Below are 19075 nucleotides of genomic sequence, written 5' to 3' on the forward strand. Positions count from 1 at the left end.
AGCAACATTAGGAGTTAAGAAATGCAATCCACTTTTTTTTGTTGTCGGTGGGACAGTTAAAAGTTTAATTTAGCAAATTACAGCTATTTCTGATTGCCCTATTTGGAGCGATTAAAATGTTTGACATTGCCATATAAATGCACAATATACATTTGTCATTTCCTGAGGATTAACTTCCATTAATATATGATCCAGGTTATATAAAAACATGACTCAATGTAAACAAGCAAATAAAAAATAATATAAAAATATTATTAAACGCAATCTTGTATCACTTTGCTTTCTAACCAAATATTCATTATTTGTTTGTGTACTTGTTTGAGACAATCAATTGTTCTTAAAACACATTTTAGCATAATTTAAAATGCAAAAAACATTTAATTCATTAAGAAAAATGGCAAAAAATAATTTTAACGGTGCATTTATAAGTAAAAAAATACTCGGGCAAAAAATGTTAAAAGTCAAAGTACCAACACTCTTAGGTCTCAACGCACAAGTTCATAAATAAAATTCTACTGAATGCAAAATCCACTGAAACTCCAAGAGATCTGTCAGGACGACTGAAACATTCCTTTTATTAGCAGCCAATAAAACTATTTCTGTTCACTGCAGCCCCTCCCGCCACTCGCTCCATTCGCACCACAAATGAGCCCCCTTTTTTTCGGGCGACTCTTTAAGCCGCATAGATTCTGTTTCTCTAGCGTCTCTGAGAAAGTAAACTTTGAGTGACCCTCCAGGTTAGTTTAGTCTGGGATTTCGGCATCGCTGGGCGAGTGGATGCTGTGGGATCAGGAGCTGCTTCAAAGAAGAAATCACTTGCGTCAGGAATTCTCTTTTCTCAGCAGCATTCTTGACCCTTAAAGACTAGTCAAACATTATTGAACGCTTCCCTTTTGTTATTGAAGAATCGAGTCACCACCTGATGTTGCCAGAGGAGGATCTGTGTCACAGGAAGCCACAAAATAACTCTATTGTCCCTCAGCCGAGAGTTCGGGATCAAACTATTATGGCATTGGAAAATAGGAATCTTGATTGACAACAGCTCAATATTCAGAGTCACAGATTGAGATGTCACACATCTGACAGAAGAACCCTCTCACAATAACAAACCTCTTAAATATATATATATAGAGAGAGGGGTTTCACTAGTTTTTGCTGAATACTATTACAAAATATATTCAATATGTAGTCACCCTTATACTAAAAACATGGAATAGAGCCATCTATTAAGAGATTTTGGTCAGTTTCCTTACAAACAGAAAAGTTTCTGTCTTCAGCTAGAAGCTCTGGAAATGCATTGACATAGACATACTAAATGTTAAACTCAATTTATCTGATGATTGTTATGTTCAAATCATGCTTGCTCTGCATGTTTAATGAAAATTATGAAAAGAGATCTTGTTTTAAGTAAATTTTTCATATCTGTCAGATTCGAATAAATTTGACCACCACTGTCAATAAATGACAATAAGAAATGTCACACACTTTCAAATACTTTTAGAAATTGTAAAAAATAAATTTGTAAGTATTATTTTTGACTACATGCTATGTAACTATGTCTAATTCACTGCTCTATACATTTTGTTATTACCTTAACATTTACAAAATAGTTAAAATATTTAATTAGCCTACTTTAAATGCAGATAAATTGTGGAAATACATGTGCAACTATTATCAGTTTTCAATACAAATGTAGTAAAATGACACTTTCATGCACTATACATACACACACACACACACACACACACACACACACACACACACATATATATATATATATATATATATATATATATATATATATATATATATATACACGCACATGTACGTACTGTTTAAATCAGATTTATTAGCCCCCTTTGATTTTTTTTAAAAATATTTCCCACACCATCATTATACAATAACTTGCCTAATTACCCTGTCCTGCCTAGTTAACCTAATTAACCTTAAGCCTTTAAATGTCACTTTAAATTGTATAGAAGTGTCTTGAAAACTATCTAGTCAAATATTATTTACTGCTGAGCACTGTATGTATATATATATATTTACTTTTTTAAAACAATATTTATAAAAACATAACATCATAAATGTCAGCTATTTTATAATACTTAAAGTCTAAAGGCTAATAAAAACTACTGGACGAAACAAAAGAAACAAAATAGAAGGGAACAAAACATTATATTCTCTGATTCAAACAGAAGGATTACTGTTTCCATTGTGAGGAAAATCTGGGCTCTTCTCATATAGCTATAAACACACCTGTCAAAAGAACGCTGATAATCGAGTATAGGCAAGCCGGATCAAGCTGAAAAAGAAAAAGCAGTTCACCATTTAAATGACCGCATTTCCGACCTGCACATCATCGCTCTGTGTGTGTCAGCACAAAGCCCATGTCTGCGTGCATTAACCAATCATTCAGTCATTGAAACAGTAATATCACACGCACACAGAGCCTGCATAACCAACATTACTCCCTCTGGCTGGATTTACCAGTCGGTCACACCTGATCGAGCATGATGAAAACTCAAGAAAATGAGAAAAGCTTACCTTTCAGTGCTCGCTCTTTCTTGAAAGCATGAGTACGGGAAAGAAGACGAGGCCAAGCTTAATGTGATTACGACCTGAAACACATTCAAGCCCAGTTTACATAGGATTTACTCATATTTCACAACATTAAAGCAAGACAATGCAGGTGAAAATGGTAAAATTAAAATGAAAACTAGTTATTCACTATAATTCACTGATTACAATCACAAAGTTTTTTTTTTTTTTTTTTTTTTTTACATATTCCTAAAATGTTCTTTTGACAAAAACTCAAAGTTTTTCACTGAAGGGGTTTTCCATATTTCAGAAATTATTGTTAAAAAGCAAAATAATCTACACTCACCGGCCACTTTATTAGGTACATGTGGCCAACTGCTTGTTAATGCAAATTTCTAATCAGCCAATGTCATGGCAGCAACTCAATGCATTTAGACATGTAGACTTGGTCAAGATGATCAGCTGCAGTTTAAATCGAGCATCAGAATGGGGAGGAAAGGTAATTTAAGTGACTTCAAACATGACATGGTTGTTGGTGCCAGACAGGCTGGTCTGAGTATTTCAGAAACTGCTGATCTACTGGGATTTTCACGCACAACCATCTCTAGGCTTAACAGAGAATGGTCCAAAAAAGAGAAAATATCCAGTGAGCGGCAGTTCTGTGGGTGCAAATGCCTTGTTGATGCAAGAGGTCAAGAGAACATTGGCCAGACTGGTTTCAACAAACAGAAAGGCAACTGTAACTCAAATAATCAATCGCTACAACCGAGGAATGCAGAAGACAAGGACAATGTGCCATGTCATTAACCATGAAAGACTGGTTTCGTTAACATGACAATAAGTTCACTGTACTCAAATGACATCCACAGTCACCAGATCTTAATCCAACTGTGCATGAAGATATTCTTCTGTAAAAACCTTCAAAATATGGATATAGATAAAACAAAACAGAATAAACCAGTATACTGTAATGGAGATTTATGGTTAGTGCAGCGCAAAAAAAACTAATTTCATAATTAAAAGTTAATCACAATTTGCATTTAAAGAAATATGCACTGTAATTTAAATCTAAAATGAGCTTTAAAAAAATGGATAAAAGTGCGCTTGTTAGTTCACTTTCCACAGCAAAAACATTTAGTCCAAAACCTTAAAACTGACTGGAGAATGCAGACAAAACACTACATTTTTTGTTCAGTGTCTCGCCTTAAATGAGCAAGAGGGCAAATAGAAGTTGTGAATGTTCATTTTGGAGGCTGACAAAAACACAGGAGCTGATTTCAGAGAATTATGTTACCCGAGCGAGGCAGAAGAGAGCTGTAATTTCACTGGTTGTTGTCACTCTGAATAAAGCTGCTTTCTCTCCATTGTCTAAAATGAATACTGAACTCAATGACCAGAACAAGACAGTGTTTGAGTTAGTTTAAGTTCACTCTCAGCAAACAGTGTGTGTTTGCGTGTGTGTGAGAATGATTCAGGGCTCATCATCTGCAGTGGAAGTACGACTGGATGCACACATTAAACATTTAGATTCTTTGCGTGCGAACGGCAGGGCAACACCAATGAAACAGCCTGCAGGTGAAAATCCCTCGATCTAGTTTAAAAAAAAGTCACTATGCAGGAACTCAACTTCACATCAACCGCATTCAAAAGATGCTTTTAAAATGATCACTTCATTTGTTTCCACATACCCTCATCAATATGAACAGTTTTAAAGGGTTAGATGTCATCATGTGGTTTCAAACCCATAAGAAATTTAAAGGAGTCATGAACTGAGATCTCAACATTAACTCGAGTTTTTGATATGTTAGAGGTCATCATACTAATATAACTCTGTATGTTTTAGAACTGAAAACATCCTTGTTACTAAAATAACAGCTCTTAATGACACCAGGCCCCAAATAAATGCCAGATTCTGAAATGTACCCATCTATGACATCATAGGTACATTAAACTCTGTATGTCTGATTGTATGTATGTATGATTCTGTAGATCCACCCACCGATTCACGCAAGGGATGGTCAGACGAGCCACAGAGGTATTCAGTGCCTCATGTGAAGATAAGGGGAAGTCGAATACTAGTTTACTATGCAGAACAGTAATCCAATCATATGATCTAGCAGAAAATACTGGCATTCTCTGAGACAGCCTGAAAACTATGGTAGAAAAAAGCTTGTTACATATTGATTTTGATAGAAAAATCCACACAAACATCATAAGTGGACCACGGACAACAGAATAAAACAATCAGTTAATGGGCCTTTTCAGAATTTTTTTATAAAACTCAAGAAGCTTCTATATGAAAATTTGTTCACTCAGAACTTGCTTAACAAAACAGAAATCTTTATGAATCAAGAAGTTCGACCCAAGTCTTCCGAAGAGACATAATAATCATTTTTTTGTTTCATGAACCTATTTAATTTTGTCTTTTTTTCATACATAAACATCAATCAGGAGATGAACTACACTTGTTTGATACAAATGAACAATACTCATTGGTGTTTTGTAAGATTGAACCTCACTGGTTCTCACACATCGGCAGGAATGCTTAATAAAAAAATGTGTTTGCAGATTAATGTTTATTTGTTAATTTTATACTTCATGTCTTCAGAAGTCTTTGATTAAACCACTCGATTCACCTGGAATTATTTTTGGTCTCATTTGACATTTTTAGTGTGACAGCAAGTTTTCAGGTACAAAAGAAATAATAAAAATTTGATTAAAAAGTCAGGTAATACATTCTAAGAATCCTGTCATTATAATAGATTAGTTTTAATGCATTTTTAATGTTACAACGCATGCATGATGCCTCAAACAACACTATATTGTGTTGTGTTATCTCATCAATTTTAAAGGAATAGTTCACACAAAAATGTTTATTTACTATTTACTCACTCTCAGGTGGTTCCAAATCATCTGTTACACACTAAATAAGATATTTTGAAAAAAGCTGAAAACCTGTAACTATTGACTTGCATACAAATACTATGAAAGTCAATGGCTACAGGTCTCTGACTTAAATATCTTGTTCTGTGTTTAACCGAAGTAGTAGAACAGATGTGGAACAAGTAAAAGGTATGACACAATTTTGGGAGAACTATCCCTTTAGCGACGACAATCATACTGAACACTACTTTATTCATAGTTTCATATCATCTAGTTACCCAAGTTTAATATCTTGGCATTGTTTCCTTAAGATCTAAACTGTATCATTTTACTTCTTACAGTGTATTTGTACTGATTAGAGAGAGGCAAAAACTGAAAAGATTTAACCATAATACTATAATGTCACACCATACTAAAATACCATCCTGTAAGTATACAGAATATGTCACAATGTGCAACATTTAGCATTGTGACATACTCATTATATAGCTAAATGTTTATGTGTTTGCATATTGAAAGTTTATTAGTACTTACCAATGTCTTGGCCAACTTGGTCATATATTACATCCTTTATTCTTATCCCATACCTTAACCTAAAAGCTACAACAACTATATTAATAACTGTTGTGCATTATAATGCATTAAGAATAATTGTTTAATCTTGTAAATGATTATATAATCACATATTATAAGGTTATTTATAAGGCTTTATTCATGCATATTGCATTAAAGGGTTTAGTTCCCCAAAAAAAGCAATTCTATTATTAATTACTCACCCACATGCTGTTTTAAACATCAGAGACCTCCAAATGAAGACATTTTAGATTATACCTGAGAGACCCTTGAACCTCCATAGACAGCAATAGTCCTGACTCCAGACTACAAGGTACAAGTCCTACAAGGTACCAAAACAGTGTCAAAACAGGCCTTGTTTTTTCAAAATGTTATAATCTGAAGACTAAGAGAATAATTTTTGTGCACACATAAATATAAAATAACTTCATTCAACAGTTCTTCTCCTCATTGACAGTATAGGGCGCATGTCCATGAGAGTCCTCTGTGCACTGATGTATACCCCAAATGCCTGCGTGCAATTTCCTCTTTTTGAAATGAAGCACAGGCCCATAATAAGGTAATACATCAGCAGCGTGACTGAGCACTACATGCATAAAAAAACAGCCATCATGTGAATCTGCACCCTATACTGACACTGAGGAGAGAAACTCCTCATAATATTCCAATTGATCTTCTAAGGTATACAAGTATGGACTGTTATTAGGATGTTTCTTGGTATTTTTTGGAGTTTGAATGAGTCTAGACCAGTGGTCCTTAACCCCCAGGCTGCGGACTGGTACCAGGCTCCCACAAGAAATCATTAATTATATCAGTTTTATTTATTATCTTTGACTGAACAATTTTTAATTTTGAAAAATCTTAAATTTTGAAAAATGACCATATTCTCTGTTATATCTCAGTCACTTGAGTGCCAACATTTATCCCACAAGCAGCAAAATAAGTAAGAAACAGACATCTTTGTAAAGATTCTTTGTAAAGGGGAAAAGGACCAGTGAAGGACCTATAAACAGCCAAGGAATGAATCTGTATTAGTCAAGTGAATCCAGCCAGTCTGTTCAAGAAAAAAAAAGTAAATCGCAAATGTTCACATAGCGCATTTTTTCCATGTGCAAGTTAGTTATTTCCAACGGAGGCTCCCATATTGGGAGTGACGTGCGCATGCGGCACACCCAACTTTTCAATGCCGCAAGCGCAACATGAGTCACGTGACTGATAATCTGAACTGACTAATCAGCTTCATACTTTTTATGGAATATACACATTTTGGTAGACTAATTATCTCAGACAAACACAGAACACCCAAACAATACAGTATTAAAAAAAAATCTCCATAAATTAAACTTGTATCAGAGTTGCACCAATGTTTTCTCAGCTTGTCATCCTCTGAGAAAACGGTGGTCGCCTAGCAATCTACGTTTACCCAACACCACCTTTCGCCCCCAGGCCTTGGTAAAATTTTCAAGCGTTGACCGTTCCGCGGTGATAAAAAGGTTGGGGACCACTGGTCTAGACCATCGCAGTCAATGGAGGATGAGGGAGCTCTTAGGTTTCCTCTAAAATATGATAAGATGAAAGAGGGTCTCAGGGGTTTGGAACAACATGAAGACGAGTAAAAATTAATAAAACATTTATTTGGGCTACCTAACACTTAATGAAGGCAATATACACAGCTTTCACAGAAGTGTTACCAAAATATCTTCATTTGTATCCTGAATATAAAGAAAAATCTTATGTGTTTGGAATAAAAGGCTGAATTAAATTCCATTTGAGACTTTTTTTTTTACTTTTAACCTCTAAAAGTGACCAGTAAATCTCAGCAGGGATGCTTAAAAAAACCCCAGTTTCCCCAAACTCTCCATCCAGTGTAAATCAATGTCAAAAGTAATATAATCCAGTGTCTCAGCACATGTGGTGTAGAATTCAGACAGCGGTTCAAAGTGATTATTGAATATTCTTTCATTGAGTCCTTTCTCGATACATGACCAATCATGTGAACGCCACCAGCAACATTCTCATGCACAACGACAAAAAAAGCCACAAGCTCAATTGCTGAATTACATTGTTCACCAGATGTGGTTCACATGAGCAGTGTAGATTTCTGCAGTTTTCCCAGGGTGTAATTTCCTCATTGAATTAACATTTTTCAAATAATTGGTAACAAACCTGCTGGCAGTAATTGAAAAACATTAGAGAGTCAAAATGGATGGTTGTTAAAAGAACAGTTCAAGCAAAAAATGAAAATGTTGCCATTTTCTTACCCACACATCATTCCAGAACCTGTATGACTTTCTTCTGTAGAATGAAAAATGTTTTTTTCAAACAATGAGTAAGTCACCTTTAATAGACAAACTTATGTAAATTCATTGGAAATATGAGCAATAACTGGACCCATTGATCTATAAATCAAACACAAATCTTTCTCAGCATGAAAACTAACGTCTGTTTCTCACTAAAAGATAACCTGTCTTCAAAATATGATAATATAATGCATCATACAGACTACTTCATTGATGTTTCCACCTGTATGTGGTTTTCAGATTGTCAATAATTTCATATATTCTGTTTGCAAAAAAAAAGTCATACTGATTTGGAACGACAGTTGAGGTTTAATACACAGAATCCTTTCAATTTACCTTGGCAGTCATGTATTAAAACGCAGGGCTTCGATGTGAAGAGGCTTTGACGATGTCACGATGATACAGTCTCCCTCACATGAATGCAAAAAATAAATTTAGAGTGGCAAGACACATGCATGTTCGTATATTCTTTATATAATGTATATCAACCTAAATCTAATACAGCATCAAACTTAAAAAGGGGAGAGAAAAAAGGAGAAAAATAAACATAAGCAATTGATATTAAAACCAAGGATCATCAATTTGGGTATGAGAAAGAAGCCGGGGATTATGGGCTGTCCAGGGCCTCTGAAAACCATGGGGAAAAGGAAAATGGTCCAGCGTTCTCCAGGAAATGTCTCTTTGTTTCATTTCATTTATTTGTTTTTTTTTTTTCATTCATACTTTTTTTTTGTCTCATTTCAACACAAAACATGTCTAAAAAGCAGCCGTAGTGAGAAGTCTTTGTGCGGCTGGCTTTTTTAGACTTCCACACTTTTGCTTGCTTAAGTTTTTTTTCTTTTTGTTTTTTCGGTTACTTTACGTTTTGGGTGGAGAAAGAACATTACACTGCAGTTATGTGAAGAGGGTGAACGTTTATCCGTGTGCTTGTGAAGGCCTCCGTGTGCATAAAATGTACACTCAGCATTCATATACAACACACCGTGTGTGAAAGTGTGTAAAGGCTTGTGTGTTTGTGTGTGTGTGTATGTGTGTGTGTGTGTGTGTCTGGTCAATGTGGACATCATGCTAAAGTCCTTTGCTTATTCTTCCTGTTCACTCCAAGAGATTTCGGATCGATCCTTACTCTTTGGCCTCCAGAAACAGGGTCTCCTGAGGGAAGAGTTTAGCCTCCACCAGATTCCACGCCGGGTCTAGCTGTGTTATCTGGGTAGACACAAAGAAAAAAGAAGAGAAATCTGAAATGTTTTTCCAATGCTTAAGCTAGGGCTGTGCAATTAATTAAAATCGAAATGCAATTTGAAATGTTGCAATTAGCTAATTAGCTGCAATATGATATAGATTCATTAAAGTCAAAGAAAAACAGGACATCAGTTGTATGGGAATATTTTGGTTTCAAAGTCACCAAACAAAAACAGGTCATTTGGGTAACACTTTAGAATAATGATCCATTAGTTAATGCATTTAATAACATTCACTAAGTATGAATAATCTTGTTAAGCATTTATTAATCATAGTTCAACATTAACTAATGCATTATTAAAATCTTAAGTTTTGCTCATTTACATTAGTTAATGCACTGTGAGTTAACATGAAATAACATAAAATAATGTTATCCAACTGAAATAACGTTAGCTAATGTTAACGAAGATATAATAAATGTTTTCTCCCTGTGTTCATGTGGGATTCCTCCAGGTGCTCGGCTTTCCCCCACAAGTCCAAAGACATGTGGTACAGGTGAATTGGGTAAGTTAAATTGTCCGTGTGTGAATGAGTGTGTATGATTGTTTCCCAGGGATGGGTTGCAGCTGAAAGGGCATCCGCCGGATTAAACATATGCTATATAAGTTGGTGGTTCCTTTCGCTGTGGCGACCCCAGAATAATAAAGGGACTAAGCCGAAAAGAAAATGAATGAACGAATAATAAATGTATTACAAATTGTTTGATCATGTTTGTAAATTCATTAACTAACATTAACTAATGGACCATTATTCTAAAATGTTACCGTAATTTGTAATAATTGTTGACACAGCACAAAGAAATGCAACAACCAGCACCTAAAAAAGCACATATGAGAGTCTTGCTGAAAAGTCAACTGAAAGTATTGCTGGTGTCACTCGATCTAGCAGCAAGCAACAGCAAAGGACAATTTAGAGTTGTTTTAGCCATGTTAGTTTGCTGAGTGTTCTGTATTTTTTAAATTATTATTATTATGTTTGTATAATAAGCTACACTATCACCCTAATTTGAGTTTAACTTGTTTAGAGAAAGGTAAGGTCATTTTATTTGTGTTTACGGTTTGCTCTAGAAAAAAAATTAGCTTAAAATCTTCTTTTAAAATCTAATTTTAACTAACATTCACTGCATTTTAGCAGTAAGAAGCTACGATACAGATTATTGAGCTAAAGCTTAACTACAAAATTAAAACGCAGATCAAATTGAAATTGAAATATCTGTCAAAAAAATTATAAATTATTTGCAATCAGATATTTGCCCCAAATCGCACAGCCCTAGCCCAAGCAATGCTGATTTAATTGCAAAATCAAAACTGAAATTTCACAGGATGTTTCAGAAATGATCTTAATAGGCTGATTTGCTAAAGAAACATTACTAATTTATATTAATTGTTAAAAGCTGTTGCACTGCTTAAAACACTTTTAAGAAAACCAGAGAGAGGGCTGAAAAAAGCTTATTTGAAATTATTATTATGCTATTAGGTATGGCTATTAGTGTCCCCTGAGGAACTCATTTGCCATTTAATTTAACTCATTGCCATTTAAACCTGATTTCATTTTTAACTAAAAACTGAAAAAAGGATGTGTTATTGCAATAAATAACATGCCTATTATTAGATGGCCAGAAAGTGATGAATTTTTTACAAAATGTTAAAAGTTTGGTGTACAACATGATTTTATAGAAAATTCTCTTTATGTGTGATAAGAGTAAAAAGTGATCAAAAAGAATATTTTCTCAATTCAAATGAGTAGCAGTTTGTAATTGGAAACAGTATTTCATACGTCACCGATGCGACAAAACTTAACAAGTGGATAGCCTGTAAAGCAAATGTTGTCAGGGCTTCGAGAAAATGGCTTTGTTACTTTCGTCCCTGTTCTCCCCTACTTATAAAATACATATTCTGCAGGATCTTATTCTACATCCTTAACTCTATAGCTAATATCTAAACCTAACTACTACCTTAATAACTGTTAATAAGCAGCAATTTAGGAGTTCAATGAGGCAAGTCATATTTAATAGTGAAAATTGCACCTTAAAATAAATCTGTTTTACTGTGTTTACTAATTTAGAAAGTCTCATATTCTCACTAAGGCAGCATTGATTAGATCATACTATAAATGTAAAACAGAAATATTGTACAGTAATACATTTAGAATAGATGTTTACTACTCTTGTTTTTTTTTCAAATCTTTATTGAAAAATGATGTAAAAGATGGAGTTTTGTGTCAGACACAATTTTAATGTGTTGCTCATTCATCATGGCCACCATTACTAATCATTACTAAAAACTATAGAATACACAAGATGTGTCACTCGTATAGTTTTATATGGGGAAAAGTGTAACAGCCAATGTGGTGAATGAAGCCCCATCTACTAGAACGGTAGCCAATCATCGATCACTATAGACTGATTTTTTTCCGGGGAGAAAGCTCGGACCAGATGTGTGTTTTTTGTGGTCAACAAACACACTGAAATCTCAGCGAACACTTGCTTCACAGACATAAGAAATATATATAAATAAAGCTTGAAATTTGTACTTTTAAATGTACTAAGTGATTTTGTAATGTGTATGAAAAAAAAAACACGAGGTACAGTCTGTCCTGTCAAACACACATCACAAATGCCAGCAATTACTTAAACGCCCACAAACTTAAAATTAAAGAGTTGCTGTCATTTCTGAAGGAGTTTCATCATCAAGACCAAGTTGTGAATTACTTCAGAAAAGCAGCGCAATTGGAAGATAATGTGTAGAACGGCCATAAATGAGGTTGGGTAGCTTGGGTAACCTGAAAATATGCTGATTTTGTTTTATTCAGACGTTTAGAAACTAAACTGATGAGACAGTTGTTGTTAGTTTTATTGGTGATTCCAAATATGAAATGTAATTGTAAGCTTGGCAAACAGTTTTAAAGAATTTGATGTTTCCCCATGGAGACATAATGCCTGAGCATACTGTCCGAGAGGCGTCGAGTGGGCCGCCGAGTAAAATGACTTACCTTAAAGGGACTTTGTTAACACTTAAAACCTTTATTACTATCCATTTAAAAAAATTGTGTGCTTCATATTTTTTGGACAAGGTGGGAAAAAAGATCTGCCAAATTAAGAATTATTTAATGACCAAGCAAATATATCAATCTAATACAATTAAAAATGTGATAAACTTTAAGAATGGATATAATTAATCACTATTCAGTTAAACAGTTGAAAGACAGAATCTAAAAAGTGAATTGAAGACATTTTTAAATGGTTAAAAAGTGCTCATTTTAATGGAAGCCCATTACAACAACCACTTGTGGTGGGCTAAAACAGTCTGTTCCTCCACAACTAAGCGCAGTGTGGGGTCTGATCTCATTGGTTAACATCGTAATGTGATAACGTCCCCGTGTGAGGTACGTGTCCAGTTTCCTTTTGAGAATTAGTAGCTGTTTTTTTTATATCGCAAATGGACTGACCAAAACCAAACACAATAGCGATGGGCTGAGAACTCAGAAATAACCTTCATTTCATTATCCAAAAAACACTGCAATCTCTAACTGCGCTTTTAACACCATTTGTGACGATTGTAACCATCCTCTGCATCTCAGTTGGGGGATTTTCCCAGACGATGCAGAGGGACGAGTGCTTATGATCCTGTGCTGGGAGAGAACAGGAGATGATGTCTGCATTGTAGTGAGCTAATAGTGAAGTGTTCTCCTGTTACACGAGGCCTCTGTTCACACCTGGGTGTCCGAACACTGCATGGGCCACAGCGCCCAGGACAGGGGCTTAACTGCAGCCTGTTGACGGCGCTCTGATTAAGGCCTTTTCTTTGCACTGAAGACCCCTTTGGATCTGCGTGCTGGTAATTAAAACACAGAGCTAAAAGCAGCTGGACTGGAAGGTCACAGGGTCATAGAAAAGCACTATAGTGGACTTTATAGTGTCATATATTTGAAAAGCTTTGCTGAATATGACGAGACAGAAAACAGATTATGTAGCACGCATGGAAAATATAAACTATATATATATATATATATATATATATATATATATATATATATATATATATATATATATATATATATATATATTACGGAAGCGTAGAGCTGCCACCCAGGTAAAAAAAAATCTGAGCTTTATCACGTTTGTACAATATACTTTTCACGTTCTTACAATAAAATATCACTATTGTACAATATACTATTCAGGTTCTTACAATATAATATCACGTTTGTACAATATACTTTTCACGTTCTTACAATATAATATCACGTTTGTACAATATAATATCACGTTTGTACAATATACTTTTCACATTTGTACAATATAATATCACGTTTGTACAATATACTTTTCTTGTTCTTACAATATAATATCACGTTTGTACAATATAATATCACGTTTGTACAATATACTTTTCACATTTGTACAATATAATATCACGTTTGTACAATATACTTTTCTTGTTCTTACAATATAATATCACGTTTGTACAATATACTTTTCACGTTCTTACAATATAATATCACGTTTGTACAATATAATATCACGTTTGTACAATATACTATTCACGTTCTTACAATATAATATCACGTTTGTACAATATAATATCACGTTTGTACAATATACTTTTCACGTTCTTACAATATAATATCACGTTTGTACAATATACTTTACACGTTCTTACAATATAATATCACGTTTGTACAATATACTTTACACGTTCTTACAATATAATATCACGTTTGTACAATATAGTTTCACGTTTGTACAATATAATATCACGTTTGTACAATATAATATCACGTTTGTACAATATACTTTTCACGTTCTTACAATATAATATCACGTTTGTACAATATAATATCACGTTTGTACAATATACTATTCAGGTTCTTACAATATAATATCACGTTTGTACAATATAATATCACGTTTGTACAATATACTTTTCACGTTCTTACAATATAATATCACGTTTGTACAATATACTTTACACGTTCTTACAATATAATATCACGTTTGTACAATATAGTTTCACGTTTGTACAATATAATATCACGTACAATATACTTTTCACGTTCTTACAATATAATTTCACGTTTGTACAATATAATATCACATTTGTACAATATAATATCACGTTTGTACAATATAATATCACGTTTGTACAATATACTTTTCACGTTTGTACAATATAATATAATATATAAACGATATTATATTGTAAGAACGTGATAATTATATTGTACAAACGTGATATTATATTGTAAGAACGTGAAAAGTATATCGTACAAACGTGATAATTATATTGTACAAACGTGATATTATATTGTAAGAACGTGAAAAGTATATCGTACAAACGTGATATTATATTGTACAAACGTGATATTATATTGTAAGAACGTGAAAAGTATATTGTACAAACGTGATATTATATTGTAAGAACGTGAAAAGTATATTGTACAAACGTGATATTATATTGTACAAACGTGATATTATATTGTACAAACGTGAAACTATATTGTACAAACGTGATATTATATTGTAAGAACGTGAAAAGTATATTGTACAAACGTGATAAAGCTCTTTTTTTTTTACCTGGGTGGCAGCTCTACGCTTCCGTAATATATATATATATATATATATATATATATATATATATATATATATATATATATATATATATATATATATATATATATATATATTTTTTTTTTTTTTTTTTTTTTACAAAGGTTTTATTCTTATTCTTATTGTAAATTTCTGATGAAGGTCAGTGTGGTTTGCATGGTAAGAGACCAAATACAGTGTAATTTTAACCACTACATGTGTGCAAATATTAATTTAAACCTAGTTCAATATATTTCATTTTAACAAATCAATGCCAATTCTTAAAGGTGCCATATAATGAAACTCTACATATAACTGGGCATAGCTAAACAATAAAGAGTTCAGTAAATGAAAATGACATGATGTGAGCCTCACACACCATTGTTTCATCATTCTCACATGAATTCCAAGAGTGTATAGATAAAAAAAACAGGTAAATCGGAACAATACACAGTGAGGCATAAGGTCAGTTTAAAGTATATTTTGTTAGTTTAATGTGTATAATGAGAAATTTGCTGCATATGTTTGTAATGAAGCAACAAACACATGACTGAGTATAAGACTTAATGTACATTTATGAATTTTGTCATATCACTCAGCTCTTACTGTAATTTTTCTTGACTGAAAAGCGCCCAATAAACTAAGGATAAAATCCCAATTCTATTTTTGTACCCCTTCCTCTTGGCTCTTGAAACAGAGCGTGAAAGGCTTCAAGTTTTATCTCTTAGAAATGAGACAGCACAACAACACCTGCACACATTATCACAATCTCTTGCTTTATATGAAACCAACGATGCTGACTGCTGTGGTTATTCCAGTTGCGCTTTCTTTTTTTGGTATTTATCTTTAGGAAATCACTGAAGACAACGATATCGTGTTATCATAAAAATATAATGTGGCAATAAGATCGTAACTGTACTGTGCATTTACACCGTGGCCATATTTATGCATGTAAACACAACATCCAAATTATACCACTCACTGTAAAAAAGGTATTTTCCAGCCACTAGAGTTTTCTGATAGGGTATTCGAGTGTCATCGAGTGACAGAATGTTGTGGGACTATTATACAGGAGTTATCATTATTGATTACAGATAGCGAAATTTGGTGATTTTTATTGTAGTTTTATTTTATTTTTTTAAAGCATGATGGTAAAACACAAACGCCTTTATGAATGTATTAAAACGTACTTGTTAGTTGTAAAAAAATCGTAATTATGACAAAAAAAAAATACTAATTTGTGCATGTCTTTACTCTGGGAAATTTCCGTACCCCTTGGTTTCAAGTGTGGTCCATGAAAATCTCTGTTTCAAGGGTTATCTAGCCCTTCCTCTTAGCCCTACAGGAAAGAGAAATGGGAAGGGAATTGGGATTGGGCCTAAATTCGTTTTTTGCAGAGATTGACATTAATTCCTGACTGTGTTTTCACATACACTAAAACTTTAGAAAGCTTTTTTTTCTTTTTTACATCCCTCTTGGTCCTTTTTCTCAAGCATTACACTAATTCAGCTGATATTTCATCCAAAATATATCTCAGGAGTAAACTAAGTTGCTCTGATGGTATAAAGATAGCTCACTGCATCAGAACGGAGCTCTTTAATATTCATGACCATTCCAAATAAGACCAAACAGATATTTTCATTCTAGGGGTAATCCCGTTAGTTATACATTTGCATAAATATATATCTTTTTTGAACGTATCTATGCTACATATTCACACATACTTGTGACATACATGATAGTGTCAATATCAGTAAACAATTTAACATATTAAATTGATGCATGCTATGGCACATTTAAATTCAAAGATGAAACTGATTCCATGGCAATTCTGTTCATATGTGAATAACACATTACTAGACATTAATTCGTTGCTTAATAAACATTTGTTTTAGGATTAATAATCGTTCACATGGTGGTGCTTCTCAATATTTAAGTGGACACATAGATGGGTTATTCTCCAGGATATAAAGCATTTGCATTAATATCTTCTGATATATGTCGATGCACATACAGTTGATGACAAAATTACTGGCATTTAAAAAAAAAAAAAAATTATCCATGTGCTGTTTAACAGAAAGAATACTTTCAACATTTTTAAACGTAATAGTTTAAAAACAAAAGACTAATAATTTTGTTAATTTGTCTCTGCCAGGATGACAGTTGATAACATTGTACTAGTTAGTTTGCAAGATGCAAGTGTTCAGCTTAAAGTGCAATTTAAAGGCTTAACTAGGTTAATTAGGTTAACTAGACATTACGTTAATTAGGCAAGTCATTGGACAACATAGGTTTGTTCTGTGGTCAACCAAAAAAATTATACTTAAGGAGGCTAATAATATTGACCCAAGTAGTTTTCATTTAATTTAGTTTTTTATTCCAGCCAAGCTAAAAGAAATAAGACGTTCTCCAGAGTAAAAAAATATATAGTAGGAAATACTTGCTCTTTTAAGCATTCGAAATTTTACAGGAAGGCTTATAATTTTGTTATCAACTATATATGCTATCAACAAATTCTAGGCATTAATAAAGAATTTAGATTAATAGCACAAAACGAATAATTCTAAAGTATTAAAAATCTAATTTTCACTTAAACCCCTAAATATTTTAAGGTAAAAGTCACAATGGGTCACACCTGACGTGAAGAACCGTGCCAACAGCCTGTAAGTTCCAAGTGAAAACATATTATCAGGCAGGTTTGGGGTCTCAAAGGGGGGTGTTACAGACATCACACCCACTTCAGCACATTAGCCGTGTTGCCCCAAACCTCATTTTAGCGTGTGACTTATGCCTTTTGTTTTTCAATCTGACCTGAGGGCACAGGAGGGGGTGAACATTGGAAAACACGTCGCTCCCACCAGGATGTCTTCCCCTTCCATTCAAACGAGTACTTAAGAGAAATCTTAAATGGAAATGAACCCGAAAACCTGCTATAACACCACAGCATCAGGTAGAAGCAAATGAGGTTGTGGGGAGGCGCAGATGTGAGCGCGTGTTTGTGTTGATGACTGTTCTCTTTTAAAGGGGAATGAGAGAAACAAGGTGGCACTCCAATGGCAGGAGACAGATGCCATGGCTGATTGTTTACATTGTTATCCAATTAACAGACCATAAGAGGAGAAGCATCTGTCAACAAACAAAGCTGTTGTTTTCCTCCACTCTCCTTGTCTTTCGCTCTTTTTCTTCCTCTCACTCCCTCCCTCTTTTCTCAGCACTTGTTAGTTTCTCCAGAAACCGTCTGTTTTGGTCCTTCTGAATTAAATTAGACCTCTACGTGCGACACTGGAGCTTTCCGACAAACAAATTCACAGAGAGTCATGAAATTAAAGAACGATTAAAAAGCCTTGTGACTGACAACCAGAGCTGCTTTCTTTCCAATGGGGGGGACGTTAAGACCAAATGAATTCAAACGTGATGAACAATATGTTCTCAGGCGGCCAAAATAAACAGAGGAAGAAAAGAGATCATTTGAAGGGTGTGGAGACTCATATCACCGTAATCCTGAAGAGGTTTATTAAAGAGAGAAGTGGCCGTGCGATGGAAGAGAGGTCCGGCCGCCTGTTTTCTTTGGGCCTTGATGATGTTGATGGCAGGTAATCCTGTTAAACCTTTAACACACTCATCTTCAACGGCCCCACACAGTCACCAAACAAACACAGGACAGCCACCCAGATGACCAGAGGAAAAGGGGCACGAGAGACAACTCTACTCTGAACAAGAGTGCTACTTCACTTATGAGCCTTATGGCATCCACTAAACAAAATCAATGCAAAATAGCTCATGAGCAAGTAAAAGTGTCCAAATAAAAAAAGGTAAATGTGCCTACTGTTCAAAAGTTTTAGGTCAGGATGATTTTTTATTTATTAAATGTTTTATTTAAAAAAATAATACTGTAATTTACAATATCTGAAAGTTTACAATACCATTTAAGTATAATAAATACAATAAA

The 19075-nt window shown here is 33.9% G+C and overlaps 1 protein-coding gene across 2 annotated transcripts in view; it reads right to left on the bottom strand.

Moving 5' to 3' along the window:
* Positions 1-7941: 7941 nt before the first annotated feature.
* Positions 7942-19075, bottom strand: part of faf1 (Fas (TNFRSF6) associated factor 1) — a 134446-nt gene continuing 123312 nt past the window's right edge. The window contains exon 19 of one of the 2 annotated variants that reach the window (XM_021478230.3): positions 7942-9503. In XM_021478230.3, coding sequence (XP_021333905.1) covers positions 9420-9503 — 84 coding nt within the window. In that variant the 3' untranslated portion in view covers positions 7942-9419. 2 annotated transcript variants of the gene reach the window in all.

Source organism: Danio rerio, chromosome 8 (assembly GCF_049306965.1).
Source record: "Danio rerio strain Tuebingen ecotype United States chromosome 8, GRCz12tu, whole genome shotgun sequence".
In the NCBI taxonomy this organism is placed as follows: domain Eukaryota; kingdom Metazoa; phylum Chordata; class Actinopteri; order Cypriniformes; family Danionidae; genus Danio; species Danio rerio.